Genomic DNA, 16,083 nt, shown 5'->3' on the forward strand with positions numbered 1-16,083 from the left:
ATTAGGAAATTGGTTTACTAGTCTCAAATAATCTTCTTTAAACCAGACTATAGACATGCCATTTTTAGATAAACGAATCAAATAAATTTAAATGCACAATACCATCTAATTTTCAGGAAAAACAATGAGAAACTGCCACAGCGAAATTTTCTGCTTTGATTAATGAGATCGAGTCAAACACAGACAGATAAGTAGATATATAGTACATCTCATTGTAACCATATAGAATGAGCAACTGTAAAAAATTAATTATATAGCTCTGTAGTATTTTTCAAATGTTTTAATAAATTTTAGTATCCATGAATCACCATCTTTAATCAGCAAGTTGAAACACAGAAATCTAAAAACAATGGAGAAAATTGCCAGAAACTTGACACAATTGTCAATAGTAGCTGTTTGATTCCATAGAAAACAGTAAACTATGGAGCAATTTCAAGTCTCGGCTCAAAGCAAAAACCAGTGAAAAGCTGTAGAGGAAACCTCTTTGTTACCGGACATTTATGTGACCATTTCCATTGTTTAATGTTCATGTCAAATGTGAGAAGTGCAGGAGAACCATAACTTTGAATATATATTAAATCATCAATGCCACTGCTAGCAAAAACATCATCAAACTCTCCAAAGCCTTGGAAGTATTTGTTAGGCATTCGGACGATCTCTTCCCACCTCTTATCATGAAGAACCCAGATACCGATTCCTTTGATTATGCCCGGTCGATCAGGTTTGCCGATTCCTCCAACCATTACAAGCTTCTCCTTCATATTCATTAGGCGGGCGCATGTCAGAGAACATGGTATATGAATAAAGCTCAAGCTAGCTTGAGAAAATCGGTTGGAGATATTATATGCGATTAACGCGTGACGGTTTTCTGGTGGAACACCCCCGGTATAGTAAACTACAAAGTACAGCACACCATTGCATATCACACTCTCATCACCACCTCTCCACCCCGTCAAAACCTCGGTTAGCGGCGTCACCCATGCCTCCTCCTTCGAATTGTATACATGAATTGAGATATCCCACTGAAAAAAGTTTCCCGGGACTTGCTTTGATTTCACAATTGCCACGGTATAACCATGTGATTCCTTGTCAACTGAAATTGCTAATGCACCGTAATCAGAATTCATCCCGGGAGGCTTTTGAAGCATCCAGCAACTTTTAGTAATAGGGTTGCACATGCATAGTTCAGTTCTGCTTTCATTGTCCATGAAGCTGCTGCCATTGTCCATGAAGCAAACTAAGCCATATGATGAAGAAATGAACCAATTAGAAGTTCCGATGAAGGGGAGATCAATGCAATACCATTTCCGAAGGTTAGGATCATAAGCATGACCAGATGGTTCATCAGAGCTGGTGAACATAAAATACCAAGGTTTCTGAGGTAGCAAATGTGAAGGGTTCGATAAAAACCTTTCAAAAATCGTGTGCCATCTTTTACACACGCAGCTTGCTCGGAAAATGCTTACAATGGGAAGATAGGACAGGATACGCTCCAATAAATCATCAGGCAAAATTATGTCCACAGAAACAGCACTCACATCTTTATCAATTTCCTCACCAAGTTCCAAATCAAAGTCCTCAGTCTCCTTTTGCATGACGTCATCATCATAGTGGCTGATCCATGCTATTTCTCCAGCCATAATAGAGTCGAAAGTAGAGGCCTAAGGAATATATTTAAGAACAATCAGCTAATTGTTAAAACAAAATAATAAAGAAAACCAAAGATTTTAGCACCCGGATATATACTAGACCATGGAATTTCACCTATACGGAGTGAAGAACCACTCGACACAATAAAAAGAACAATTTCAACCGCGCAACAAATAATACCATCAAAAGAACTTAAATAATACCAAATGCACACACAACAGAAAACTCTTCTGATCATGGTAAATGTACAAAGGGTGAATTGGACAAAATAAAGCAAGTGCCAAGGGCACACCCATCAGATTTTATCGTGATAAGTAGACTCATACAAAAAAAAAGTAATCTCCTCTTAAAATGAAAACTATACAAAATTTCAAAATCTGAACCTGACAAGGGGGCCACATAAAGGGATAATGGGAACTTATAGCGATCACATATCTTCCAGTGTTGTCAATCGTGGAATGACAAAATAGCAATTAGTTTAAATTCCACTATGCTACAAAAGCACTATAGCAACCATTTGACAACACTTTGAACTAAATAGTGACACAATCGTGATTTGTATAAAATTCTACTATGCTATGGCGCAATAGCGCCTATTTGACAACACTACTTTTATGTATCTTACAAGTCTAAATGTTAAGGAAAATAATACTATAGCTCTTACTAAATCAGGAAATTTGGTCTAGTCCTTGAGTTCCTACGTCAGATCACAAACTGATTTCGTATTAGCAATCAAAGACAAGTCCTACACGCGAAAGAACCTTAAAATGGTTTTGATGTTTTGAAACAAACATCGGTAGGTACTAGTAGTAGCTAGCACTAACAAAAAGCCAGGTAAAACAATACAGTGCGCATATACGAATTTCCAGTGAGTTTAGCAAAATCGCTGTAAACCACGACTCAAATACCCACCATACATAAACATACAATATTGAAAAACATAAAAACACAAATTTCACATTCATCATATGAAAGTATTTAACAAACAAAAGTTATTCTTACAGATTCACATGTGTATCACATTATTAAAAACCAGCACAACTCATAACACTACAATTGTCTGATTCATTTCAAGCAATTGGTATTAAAATCCCAATTTTAGAGTGAAAAAAAAAAACATTTTTCTCACAACAAATTGTAAAAATTTCCTCTTAAATTGATGAAATACCTACAAATCAAATATCAAATCTTGAGATTATTAATAATCAGCAGAAAAAACAATCTCTTACAGAAATCAAATTCCAAAAAAAAAAAAAATACAGATCAATGAACACAGAGGAACATCAACAAATCTTAAAAAAAAACATTTTTAGGATTGAAAGATGAAACCCATGATTAAAAAACAAGAACCTTAAAGAAAGTAGATACCTTTGTTTGAAAGAGTGAGAACAGTAGTGTCAGTGTGGAAAAGGATGTGAATTCATTGAAGAAGAATGAAACCCTAAAAGCTTAAACAATGAAATGGGTTGTTCTAGATTTAGTTGAGAAACGAGGAAAAGCAAACACACTAAATAGAGAGAGAAACAAAGACAGACTTGTTTTTTTATGCGACAAAAACGAGATGAAGTGAAGTGAAGTGCGGTTTTAGTTTAAGGGAATGTTTGGTTGTCCTTAATAAAAATTCATTTTGCATTAATTGATTTTGTAAAAAAGATTCCAATAAAAATGGGTTGAATATAAAGTGATTTGTATTTCAATATATTTATGTTATAGTGGGTGAAATAATAAATTTGAGTCTTAAAAATCAATTTTAGAATAAAAACTTTAATTTTTAACTTTAAGTAGAATCAATTTTGAAGAAAAAATCAATTATACTATAGCGCAATCAAACATGTCAAAATCAACTATACCTATTAAAAAAGCCATGTTTGTAGTTGGCGTAATCAAGTTTAACCCCCTCTAGAAATGAAACCAAACATACACCGTTTATTATGTGTATCTTTTGTTTTAATCGATAAAAATTGATTTTGAATGCATTGATTCTATAAAATTGGTTTTGAATAAATTGATTCTCAAAAATTGATTTTGGTTAAAAGTGAGTTGAATGTATATTGGTTTATGTTTAAGAGTAGTGACATTTGAACAATTATTTGAGACAACTTTGGTGACAATTTCCTTTCTCTCTTTTAATTGGTCAAAATATATATATATATATATATATATATATATATATATATATATATATATATATATAGAGAGAGAGAGAGAGAGAGAGAGAGAAACGATGAGAGAGAATAAGAACATAACGGAGTATGAGAAATAGTTGTCAACAAGTTGTTAGAAAGTGGTTGTACAAATTATATGTTTAAATACATTTATGTTGAACAACAAATTTGAGTGTTAAAATCAATTCAAGACCCATAAGTTACAATTTCAAGTTTCAAGTAGAATCAATTTTTTAGGCAAAATCTATTATACTCAAGAACAACTGACAAATTATAGAATCGGTTTTTGGTCTCTAAAGTGAAACCATATACACGTATGGAAAAAGAATAATGATATCTACACAACCATTTTACGACAACTTTTGGAACAATCTTCTTATTTTCTCTTCTTATTGGTCAAAAACAATAGAAACAGAGAAAATAAGAATATAACGAAAGTATGAGAAAGAGTTGTCTAAAAGTTATCACAAGATGATTGTACAAATATTATTTCTCATAAAAAAAACAAACATTTTTCAAAAAATTTGTGAACTTTATTGTTGACATTTTTGTTACGAACCAGAGGCCAAACCTAGTAAGTAGTCAATCAACCCTAGACCCCTAGTGTATAGTATTTCAAAGGTAAAGTGAATGAATCATGGTTAGCTAGAGATTTCTACACATAGGAGATGATTTAGGTTTTCTTCTTCATAATCTTCGACTGGGGATACTCCTCTGTCGCTACTATTGATGTGCTTTGATGTCTTTATAAATATTCTTACTTTCTAAGTTTTAATCTACCCCATTTGGTTGGTTTACCTTTATCTTTTATTTCATATCGTATGCTTATCTTCATTGGTAAGGACGAAAATTATTCTTTCTTGGCTAACCATATTGTCCTTACCACCGCTTCATGATCGTTTGGAGGACAGTATGTTGGGCAACAAAGGACCTTCATGATTATAATTTTGAGGACGTGTTATTGGAAAATATGCGACGTTATCGTGACGTGATCCTTATTAGTCTACAAGGATGTTGGGTGCAGTCTCTGACCATGACACTAGGAGTGTGAATGTAGAGCTGGACACCCATCATCTTGTATCCCTAAGGAGGAAACATCGGTTTGGATATATGGTTTCCATAACTGAGATACTAAAAAAAATTAACAAGTTAAGTTGCAATCCTTGAAGCACACCAATGGAAACTCTTAACAAGTAAATGGTAGGAAGCATCAAATATGCTTGCAATTCAATGTCATATATATGTCACAATGTATGTATGGTGAACATATTCATACAAAAACCAAAATTGCCAACATGTAAGCACTGAATAGAATCATGAGATACCTTAAAGGTGCAAGTTATAATAAGCTAATGATGTATATGCGGAGGTTGTTGTTTATGTTGTGAAAGTTAGTTGAATTACTTGTTGAGCAAGTACCCAACTAACTAAGTCACTTAGATGACTAACCACTACGGTTAGGTTTAGTTGAGTCAAATTAATGACTCTTGACATGTATAAGTACATGCACTTATAAGTTGTATATTCAAAAACCATAAATGTTTCCTCATACTCTCTTTCACTCCTTTACTCTACAATATGTGCAGTCCAACACTTCGTCCATCAACCTTTCTTCTTCCTACCTTCATTGAAAAACCTTAGAGAGTGTTGTATCATCCACATGTATACCGATTAACATATAGTGTCACATGCATCTATGTATGTCTTTGTGTCTTATCTATCATTTAGATTGGCCTCCTTTATCCATCATTCATATTTTAGATTTGTTTCACTTATTCGACGGAAAATTCCATGAGAATGAAAAAGGAGCGGATTCATGATTTACGATTAGAGAGAGCAATATTTTATACTATAAACATTATCTAAGAAATTATCAATGCGTAAATGATAATCTAATGATATAATAATTATCACTAATTAAAAAATTAAAGACTACAAAAACCATGTCATTTTATATCCCAAATATTGAAGACATGCAAATATTTGCTAATTATATTTTTTTTTTGAAGGAATTATATTTTTATATTTTGAAATTGTTGTATACTCCATTTTTATTTTTATTTTCAATACTATCAACTACATTTTTTTTTGAGGGAATACTATCAAATACATATTTTTCTAGGTATGTAGCCAAAAAATCATTCATCAATTTATCCATTATTTTACCATTGCGTATTTGATTTATCACAAAAAAATTGAATAATTTTTTTACCGGGCAACACTTGATTTTTATTGCGCCAAAGAAGTTATTTAATACTAACTTGTAGGAAAATGAATAAAAATTAGTGGCGAAGATGCTCTCAATCATATAAAAAAAGATTGCGTGTTTGCGCTCAGTTATTATTGATGCTCTCAATTATTCTTGATTCAATGTATTGTGCACTTCATAGTCTCCACGCCTCAAAAGAGAGTTGAGTTTTAGTTGTAGGATGCATATTAAAATATCATGTTTGATAACATTTTGTTTTTATTTGACCTAAGACGGTTGTCCATGTACTACAAGATTCTATGCAATATTTGTATAAACACACGATTGATATTTGAAAGTTCTTTAATAGAGGGAGGAAGACAGAAGAAGGAAAAAATAAATAAATATGAATTTTCAATTAGGACTAAAATGTCTCTTGTAATTAACCAAACAATTAGATTCAAGTGATTCATGAGCTTCACCAAAAGACTAATCGTTCAAAAGCACATACGTTGATTTTTGAATGGAACAAATTCTAGACCAAATTTTACTTATTTGTCGATCGAACTCCGAATTACAAATGCGTTTTTCCCTCAAAACTAAAGGGTTAAAAGCAAATGAATATCTCAATTTATTAGATGATAACGGAATCCTAAATGGTACTTGTAAATACACAAAAAACTAGTTTTTGTGTAAAGATTGAGGTATGGACTAAAGTATATCGATTTATTTTCTTGGAAACTAAAAATTGAATTTAGTTTTCATGATAAAATTGAGTCTCAATTTTTGTATGAAGGGGCCTGCATGGATGTACACTCTCATAAAGAAAAGATGTAGTGATGCACTCTCAAATGCAAGTAGTTCCAAATGCAGCCCATACACAACTTTATCGTATTTGTAACTGACCACACATTCCAAGGAGGGCACAAAATTTAATAGCGCCTCCTCTTATCTTTCATGTTGTTGTCTTTTTCTTGTCTGATTTCATCCCATTTTGCTCATAAACTCATCCATCCTTTTCAAATGTCCCATACCAATTCAGCTATATCTAATTTGCCAGAAGAAAACAAAAATGGGATGCTTAATTCTTTTTTAGATATATTTCTGTTGATAATTGTTTTATGGGTTAGGTTAACATATGTCACCGATGAATTACCATACTATTATTAAATGTAGTCTTATGATTCCACTATTTTTTATTGGTGAGGTGTGCATTGTCTACTGTAAGACGTGTCCGAATACTTTTGAGGAACATGCAATTAAGGGGTAGGGGCTTTTACGGTAGGACAAACAACCCCAAAAACCGCGTCAAAGAAAGTGGTCAAACACGAGAAAACGTGTTATATCAACATGTTTTTATACAATTTGTATTTGACACTTATGACTTTTTAGCACCAGTTGACATTCTACATAGAGTTCAAAGGATCATGCAAATCAATGTCATGCCTCCTAGTTCATAAATGTTGTGTTTACGATGATTATTTTGCTATCCAAAAAACTCTAGCAAAATAGATTGTTATCCACTTCTCTTTCATTCATGTGTAATTAATCCTTTATATATATAAAGAAAAGAAAAGTGAAATCAAATTGATCATTAACACAGATGATGTTTGGACATAAAAAAAATTGATATCAAATAAGGTGTCAAGTGTTTTTTGTTTGTATATTTCAAATGTGTAAAATATAGAAGATAAAAAGTAGAAGAGAGATCAAAATAAACAAATATGATGTCACTAAATGTGTTTGTATTTTGATATTCAAATAACACTATAGATCGGTTAATTAAATAGTCACTCAAAATAAACATTAATATAAGAAAGCATGTTATGACAATCAACATGTTTCCTAGCACCAGAGACTGTTGACCTTCTGGTGGCATTTAGGGTGGGAAGGAGAAAGAGTTTCCCACTATGGAAAAGTTTTCTTTTACCATCAGATTAAAGAGAAACACAGATTTTATGATGGTCAGTCTACACTATATTATACATCAACATTCTCTCTCCTCTCTTCCACCACCACCAAACTGTATTTTTCCTGATACAGCTCAATCTTCCCTCCTCTGTCAATCTTCTTATTGTAAAGACACAAAAATTCCAAACCCCCTCCAATTCTTTTGTTCAATTTGTTTTTGGCATAAGAACCCAACAACATATCTACTCCAGTCACATGAGCCACTTCAGATCTAGATTTGTCCATGCCATGTTCACAATGATTCAAAAGTCAAAATCTTTGAACAAAACTCTGAATTAACCTTAAACAAAACGGAGATTCGATTGGTAGTTTAGCAATACTCCTTAAATTCAATTACCTTCAACATTTTTTTTTATGGAAGCTTCAACTTTTTTCTCAAATAATTTCCCAAGTGTTAAAATGAAAGTGAGGGTGAAGTCAACGGCGTTTGCTGCTGGAACCTTTGCAACCAGCGAGAATCCCACAAATATTTTCATCACATAAGCCAATAATATTATCTTTGATCTTGATTTGAAGATTTGGAAAATGATAAATAACATCTCAGTTGAAGTAGAAAATAAAATTAAAGGACAAAAAATGTTAAAATATTGGTTTTAAATGGTTTCAATTATTGGTGGTGTTTTTGTGAAGGAGGTCATGGAGATTGATGATGGTTGCGGGGTGGGGAGCCAGAGGGAGATGGGCCGTAGAGTTAGGTGGGAGGAAGAGAAGAAAAGTTTGGAATGACAAACCATTAAAATCAGGTATGGAAGAACATTCTAAGATTTAATAGAAGGGCACAATCTAACCGTTGATCTTGTGTTTCCCATGGTGGGAAAATCTTTCTCATTCCCACCCTAAATGCCACCTGATCTTCTACATAGAGTTCAAAAGGTCATGCATAGCAATGTGTCTCCTAGGTCCATGAATGTTGTGTTTACGAGGATTGGTTTTGTCTTTCAAAAAGGTCTAGCAGCGCAGCTTGTTGCCCGCTTGTTTTCTATTCAAGTGTAAACAATGGTTATATAAAGGATAAATTAATATAAAATAAACGTTCATTGATATTCAAAAAAAGTTATCATCATAATTTTGTATTGTAGTATCCCCCATTTGTTCTATATAAATGTCTACCAAGTCCTAGTCTCAACTCATTCCATTTTCACTAACAATAGAGTAGTGCTATTGCAAAAATGGACCTCGGAACCTATGGTTTTCCCACACCAACAGCCAAGAAGATCATCTCTAACTACGATGCACCAGAAGGAGTTGAAGTTAGGGGAAGATATGATGCAGAGTTTGCAAAAATTCTAACTAAAGATGCTTTGAAATTTGTTGCTGATTTGCAACGTGAGTTCAGAAACCATATAAAGTATGCACTAGAGTGTAGAAAAGAAGCAAAGAGAAGGTACAATGAAGGAGCTCTACCAGGTTTTGATCCTGCAACTAGATACATAAGAGAAGGAGATTGGATGTGTGCACCTGTTCCACCAGCTGTTTCTGATAGGAAGGTTGAGATTACTGGCCCTGTTGAGAGAAAGATGATCATCAATGCTCTTAACTCTGGAGCTAAAGTCTTTATGGTTAGTATTAGTACTATAACATTTACACTCCTATGCAAGTGTTTACTTTTCTTTGTGATCAAGTAGCATAGTGGCTGGAAATTCACCTTTTTAAGATGGATAAGTGGGGTGTCCGAGGTTCAAACCTCGGCCCCTGCATATATTATGCAATATCGCTGCCAATTGAGCTAAGCTCACGAGACTCTTTTCTTTTTCTTTTATAAATACTAATAGTTTGAAATTTGAAGGCTGATTTTGAGGATGCACTTTCTCCAAGCTGGGAGAATCTTATGAAAGGTCAAGTGAACTTGAAGGATGCTGTGGCTGGGACCATAACATTCCATGATAAAGGTAGAAACAAAGTTTACAAGCTGAATGATGAGACAGCAAAGCTTTTTGTGCGACCAAGAGGTTGGCATTTACCTGAAGCTCATATTCTGATTGATGGCGAACCAGCAACCGGTTGTCTTGTTGATTTTGGTCTCTACTTCTACCACAATCACTCAACTTTCCGGCGTTCTCAAGGTGGTGGTTTCGGCCCTTTCTTCTACCTTCCCAAAATGGAGCATTCAAGGTAAAAAACAGAAATTCCTCTACAAAGTTCAATAGATGGCAGGCATAGAACAAAGCTATATTGGTTGACTATAGTTGAGATTCATGCTTTTAGCCAAGGAAAAAAAATCAGAAATTGGTCTAATAGCTATATTAGTTTAATGTTTCATTTTTTTTGGACAAATAGTTTAATTTTTCATTGTTAATACAAGAACCGTGTGATTTGATTAACAGGGAAGCAAAGATATGGAACAAAGTATTTGAGAAGGCAGAGAAGATGGCAGGCATTGAAAGAGGAAGCATAAGAGCCACAGTTCTGATTGAAACACTTCCTGCAGTGTTTCAAATGGACGAAATTCTGTATGAGCTCAGAGATCACTCTGTTGGTCTCAACTGTGGCCGTTGGGATTACATTTTCAGTTATGTTAAGACCTTCCATGCTCATCCAGATCGGTTGCTACCGGATCGTGTCCAAGTTGGCATGAGTCAACACTTCATGAAGAGCTACTCAGATCTTCTCATTAGGACTTGTCATAGGCGCGGCGTACATGCCATGGGAGGAATGGTATGTAATTTAAGTTATTTAACTAGCTTGTTTATCCAATGTATGTTTTTATCGAATTCAGTAAGTATGCATCGTTTTACATAGACACTCAACGACTATGATTCTACATGAGATAGTGGTGAATGTATGTATAAAACTCTTTTACTTTCGGTGCATACCAGAAGTTCTCTAACTTCTTAGAAAGGGGTATGTGTGTGTATCAAAGAATTAGAAGTTTTCAATAATTTAAAATGCTTAGCTTAAGGAGTAAATGGAACGGTTTGGGTTGTGCAGTCACAACTGCACGCAGCCTGCCACATATTTACCGTCTAATAAAAACCAGGTGGTCTAGATTTCAAGCTCGGTATTTTAGATTTTTTTTTTAAAAATTGCTTTGAAATTTGGACCCTCCGACCGGATGTGGTTGCTTGTGTGTAGTCATAGTGCAGATATCCAAATCCTAAATGAAAATATTATCAAATTAAGACATATATGTGTGTAGATTTTGTATAAAAGGCATCTTAATTCAAGGTATTTAACAGGCAGCTCAAATTCCAATAAGAGATGATCCGGTGGCAAATGAAGCCGCGCTAGAATTGGTTAGAAAAGACAAACTAAGAGAAGTGAAGGCAGGGCATGATGGAACATGGGCAGCACACCCTGGTCTAATTCCATCCTGTATGGAAATTTTCAACAACAACATGGGAAATGCTCCTAATCAAATAACCACAATGAAACGCGACGATGCTGCAAAATTAACCGAAGAAGACCTTCTGCAGATACCTAGAGGAGTCCGAACGATGGAAGGTTTAAGGTTAAATACAAGGGTTGGAATTCAGTATGTGGCAGCATGGCTCACTGGATCAGGTTCTGTGCCACTTTACAATCTCATGGAAGATGCTGCGACTGCCGAGATTAGTAGGGTTCAGAATTGGCAGTGGCTTAAGTATGGAGTTGAACTTGATGGTGATGGACTTGGAGTAAAAGTGACTAGAGAACTTTTTGGTAGAGTTGTTGAAGAAGAGATGGATAGAATTGAAAAAGAGGTTGGAAAAGATAAGTTCAAGAAGGGAATGTATAAGGATGCTTGCAAGATTTTCACTAGGCAATGCACTTCACCAACACTTCATGATTTTCTCACTCTTGATGCCTATAATTATATTGTCATAGTTCACCCTGTGGAACTGTCAAAGCTTTGAGTTTTAATTTGGTTCATACTTCATTGTGTGGTTGATGATAGTTTATTGTTTTAAATTATGTCATGTGTTACCTAAATTGTTGCTTAAATTTTATAGTTTATTTGGAAAGGCTTGGCTTCATATGTAATGCATAATTCAAGAGAATAAAGTATGTGCTTGTAGCTATTTTGAATGATACCACCTACACTTTATTATGTCTATTAGCAATGAATATAAAACTATAGAGTAATTTCAAGTTATCCTGCTACATACAGTAGAATGTCATGAATCATGATGCAACAATTTCTCAATAATGTAGTGTGTCATAATTTAGATCTTTCCATTAGAAACTCTTTTCTAATTTATCAAGAATTGCTTTTGGTTGTTTTAGAAATAGTTTTCTTTCTCTATAGTCTTGCTTCAAGTAGTTACTCAGACACTGTTGTTGACCATACAATTAACATTTCTTTCCTGTCATACTATACAAAGTATTACTATGTGTAGAGGATTGATCTTTTTCTTTCCTTTGTCTTATTAAAAACCTGCACAGTTAGTTAGTAGATAAATTGTTCCTTTATTATTATTAGTAGGGGCAAGGATGGTTCGATTTTTGAAGAAAACCGAACCGAACCGAACCAAACTGTTAAAATGGTTCGGGAAAACCAAACCAAACCATTTAAGGCTAAGAACTAACCGAACTGAACCGAACCGTTTAGGTTCGAGAATCATGTTCATCAATTTGGGAATAATGTTCATCGATTTAGGGTTCAGCTCTGGAATTTTCATTCGGTTCTCAAAACATGAGAGAGAAATATGAGGTGTTGTGTTATCAAAATTGCAAGAGATATGGTTAATGGTTCGGTTCGGATAAGTATAATTAAGTTTATTAACGGTTCAATTCGGTTAGTGAACTGTTATCAAAATAATGGTTCGGTTCGAGAATTAGTGAAATAGTACAATTAATTTTGGTCTGGTTCGGTTCAACGGTTCAATTCGGTTTTTGGTTATTTTTGGCCACCCATAATTATTAGTCTTGTTATCATAAAAACATTATCTAGAGACATTGTTTATTGAAAATGTTTAGGTATTGCAAAACGAATTTCTAGCTCAATAGAAGTGTTTGATCTTTCAATGTAAAGTATATGATAATGTATATCACTTGAGAATTTTTCTTTCTTTCTCTAACTTAGCAAATCTGTTGTTCTCTAAAACTGATGTGATTTTTTCTTCGTATGTATGTTTTCTAGCCAAGAATGATTTGAACATTGCAAAGTATTTTCCTTCACATAAGAGACATTGCATTGAATGAGTGGCGCATAATTTTTTACCACTTTACCTTGTGTACTACTACTATTTGCCGGTTGTCTTTATATTTGAAATTTTAACTTGGGAAAATTTTTGGAGGTTAGCACCGTTGATCTTTGTAACACTCCGACTTTTAACAACGGAAGTGAATTTTATTTGTAAAAACAACTCAAAACCTTGCACAAAAGGATTCGCGGTCGTTTTTATTCTAAAACCAGATAAACTATTTTATTTTTAAGGAGTTTTCCAAAATTAATGTTTTCAATTAAAGGTCACATTTTATTAATCATTTTCCTATAGTGAGTTATCTAATCAAATCATACTCTTTGTCAAGCATGAATACTGAATGAGCATTCACTCTCACATTTTATTAATCATTTTCCTATAGTGAGTTATCTTCCAAAATACTTTTAGTCCTCTAATGATTTTAAAGTCGACAAAAGTAACTATGAAGAAACCCATTTTCATCATAGCGACTTTTATTTCAAAAAGTTTGTTTGTACAAAATACTTTCTAACACTTGACCAAATATTTTAAACTTCACTAGTTCAAATATTTCCGAATAACTTAGACGACACTGAGTAAAACAAAAAAAAAAGGATCATTCAAAAAAACAAAAAAGGAGGGTGTCAAACCAAAATCTCCTTAGTAAGAAACAAATCTATAATTAGGCATTCCTAATTAGTTTTTTACATAATGTGCTCTATTACAATCAGGGTTCTCCATTCAGATGGCCAAGTGATTGGAAACCAAACTCATCCTAACCAATGCATCAACACACTGGTTCAATTCCCATCTCTATAAACACGTGAACCAAAGAAATTTATATTTCTTGCAACATTCAAACAATTCCTCCATCTGTTTCTTATCTTCCAAGGTACTAAGGAAGAATTCTTAAAAGCTTTTAAGACTAATTCTGAGCCAGTTTCAAGCCAAAGATGATAAAAAATATGGTGCATCTTGGCCAGCACAATTGCTCTCATAAATCAGCATGAAAGGTGGTACCATTTCCAGTGTTCTCAACAAAACAAAGGAGATATTCAGAATCTTTGTATCTAAAAATACCACCACAAGCAGACAAGTTATTAATGGAGGAGCCATCTGTGTTGCATTTTACCCAATGCATGATGAATAACACTACTAAAGAAGTAACTTATATAGCCTAAAACTGGTTTTGATACTTAAAATTCATATTGATTTAAGTATAAAGAAACTTGTTTTCTTTAATTCTTTATTAATAATTCTACTTGGAATGTACAATAGTTTTTTATAACTAATTCTATGAAAGTTTGTTGTTACATAACACATAAACAAGTACAAAACTGTAGAGCTATGTATTGAGAAAAGGCAAATGGAACATTATTTGAAATAAAATGTTTGTGTCTCTTATTTCAAAGAATATTTGAAAGGCGAATGAAACATTGTTTATGTCTCTTAAATATAATATTCGTAATGATTCAACAACATACTCTTCATATATAATGTTTGTGTTTTTTCATATGATGTTACAGAAATCACCTAAAAAAATAGAGAAACGATTGAAATAAACTTTGCTAGGAACAAAAACTATTTCGTTTTGCATTTCCTAGAGATTGTGATTTAATAGATTTCATAAGCATAGACAATGTATTGTCTAAGCTTTAAGGTGGAATCTTTAATTCAATCAAAATAATGGATTCATAAGGAATACACGACATGGTAAAAAATTCTTTTATGCTTCAAGATTATTCTCGTTTTCCTATGTCACCTTATGAAGGCATGAAGCATAGCTGAACAAAGTATTTTTCTTCATTTTGTTTAAATCATCTTCTTTAACCTAGAAATAAAAACAGTGATAAAATATTAAAGATAATAATTAATAACAACATCATCATTAAATACGAGTGGGACAAATCACCTGATTTTTTTCTTTTTGTTCTTTTTCTTTTTCATGCATGTATACTTCCTGATAGTGTTTCCAAAACATCAAAAAGAAAAAGAACAAAAAAAATAAGGTGAATTGTCTAACTTATATTTAATGATGATGTTGCTACTAATCATTATCTTGACTTAATATTTTATCACTATTTTTTATTTCTAGGTTAAAGAAAAAATTCAAACAAAATGAAGAAAAATACTCTTTTTTGTTCTTCTTCGTGTCTTGATAAGAATACTAAGGACAACGAGAACAATATTGAAACACCATTTTTTTATACCATATCACATTCCTGACGAGTCCCATTTTTTGCATTTAAGATTTCATCCTTCAAGATCAGACAATACATTTTCAATGCCTATAAAATTGTAAAATCATAATATTTAGGAAATGCAGAAGAAATTATGTTCCTAGATAAATTTATTTCAATTGTTTTTCTTTTTAAAGTGACTCATGTAACATCATATGAAACAATATAAATGAAGAGTATGTTGTTGAATTACTCTATTGTATTCATAATCCATTATGAATATTAAAAATTTAAACTTATGAATAAATGTATTTTCAACTCATTATGAATATTAAAAATGTTTTCAACCCATTATGAATACTAAATGTAATTAAAAATGTGCCATAAATTGAATAATAAAATTCTTACCAACTAAAAAGAAACAAATCACCCAAAAAAAAAACGTAATAAAATCATTTTATCAAAATAAAAATTTATGCTTGATATACATGATATGAAAGACTCAACAATGATGAATAATATGCATGACTCAATAATGATCTGGATAATCAACTTATACCAATGCGGAAACTTGCCACATAGTCCCGAAAAATGTCACACTTGTCACAATGACCTGAAAAGCACCAACTTGCAAGAAGACCATACAAACATGAGAACCATTTTTCTCAAAAATCAATCGTAGAAAATAGAAATCACTTTCTTTAAAATAGGACCATGATACAAATATATTAAACATTTATTTTCTTTCAAAACCATGCACTTATGTCATCTTAAACATTTATTTTCTTTCAAAACGTAATAAAACCATGCACTTATGCATTTATTTT

The 16,083-nt window shown here is 32.8% G+C and overlaps 1 protein-coding gene and 1 pseudogene across 2 annotated transcripts; one reads left to right on the top strand and one right to left on the bottom strand.

Annotated features, from left to right (window-relative positions):
* Window positions 1–228: 228 nt before the first annotated feature.
* Window positions 229–3,133, bottom strand: LOC146897621 (F-box/kelch-repeat protein At3g61590 pseudogene; annotated as a pseudogene). Its single transcript, XR_015022027.1, has 2 exons — window positions 3,019–3,133; window positions 229–1,661 (listed from the first exon to the last, which is right to left on the bottom strand). The product of XR_015022027.1 is annotated as an F-box/kelch-repeat protein At3g61590 pseudogene (transcript).
* A 5,970-nt stretch (window positions 3,134–9,103) lies between these two features.
* MLS (malate synthase) lies at window positions 9,104–11,972 on the top strand. Its single transcript, XM_085738325.1, has 4 exons — window positions 9,104–9,533; window positions 9,761–10,086; window positions 10,299–10,629; window positions 11,151–11,972. The coding sequence occupies exons 1-4, from the start codon at window positions 9,144–9,146 to the stop codon at window positions 11,805–11,807; spliced, it is 1,704 nt and encodes a 567-aa protein (XP_085594451.1). The 5' UTR covers window positions 9,104–9,143; the 3' UTR covers window positions 11,808–11,972.
* Window positions 11,973–16,083: the final 4,111 nt, after the last annotated feature.

Source organism: Medicago sativa, chromosome 8 (assembly GCF_051527215.1).
Source record: "Medicago sativa cultivar Bolivia chromosome 8, Bolivia_mono, whole genome shotgun sequence".
NCBI lineage: Eukaryota > Viridiplantae > Streptophyta > Magnoliopsida > Fabales > Fabaceae > Medicago > Medicago sativa.

Coding starts and splice junctions, on each gene's coding strand:
- MLS (XM_085738325.1), top strand. CDS start 9,144: ATGGACCTCGGAACCTATGGTTTTCCCACACCAACAGCCAAGAAGATC. Junction 9,534..9,760: donor CTGGAGCTAAAGTCTTTATG/GTTAGTATTAGT, acceptor TGAAATTTGAAG/GCTGATTTTGAGGATGCACT. Junction 10,630..11,150: donor TACATGCCATGGGAGGAATG/GTATGTAATTTA, acceptor GGTATTTAACAG/GCAGCTCAAATTCCAATAAG.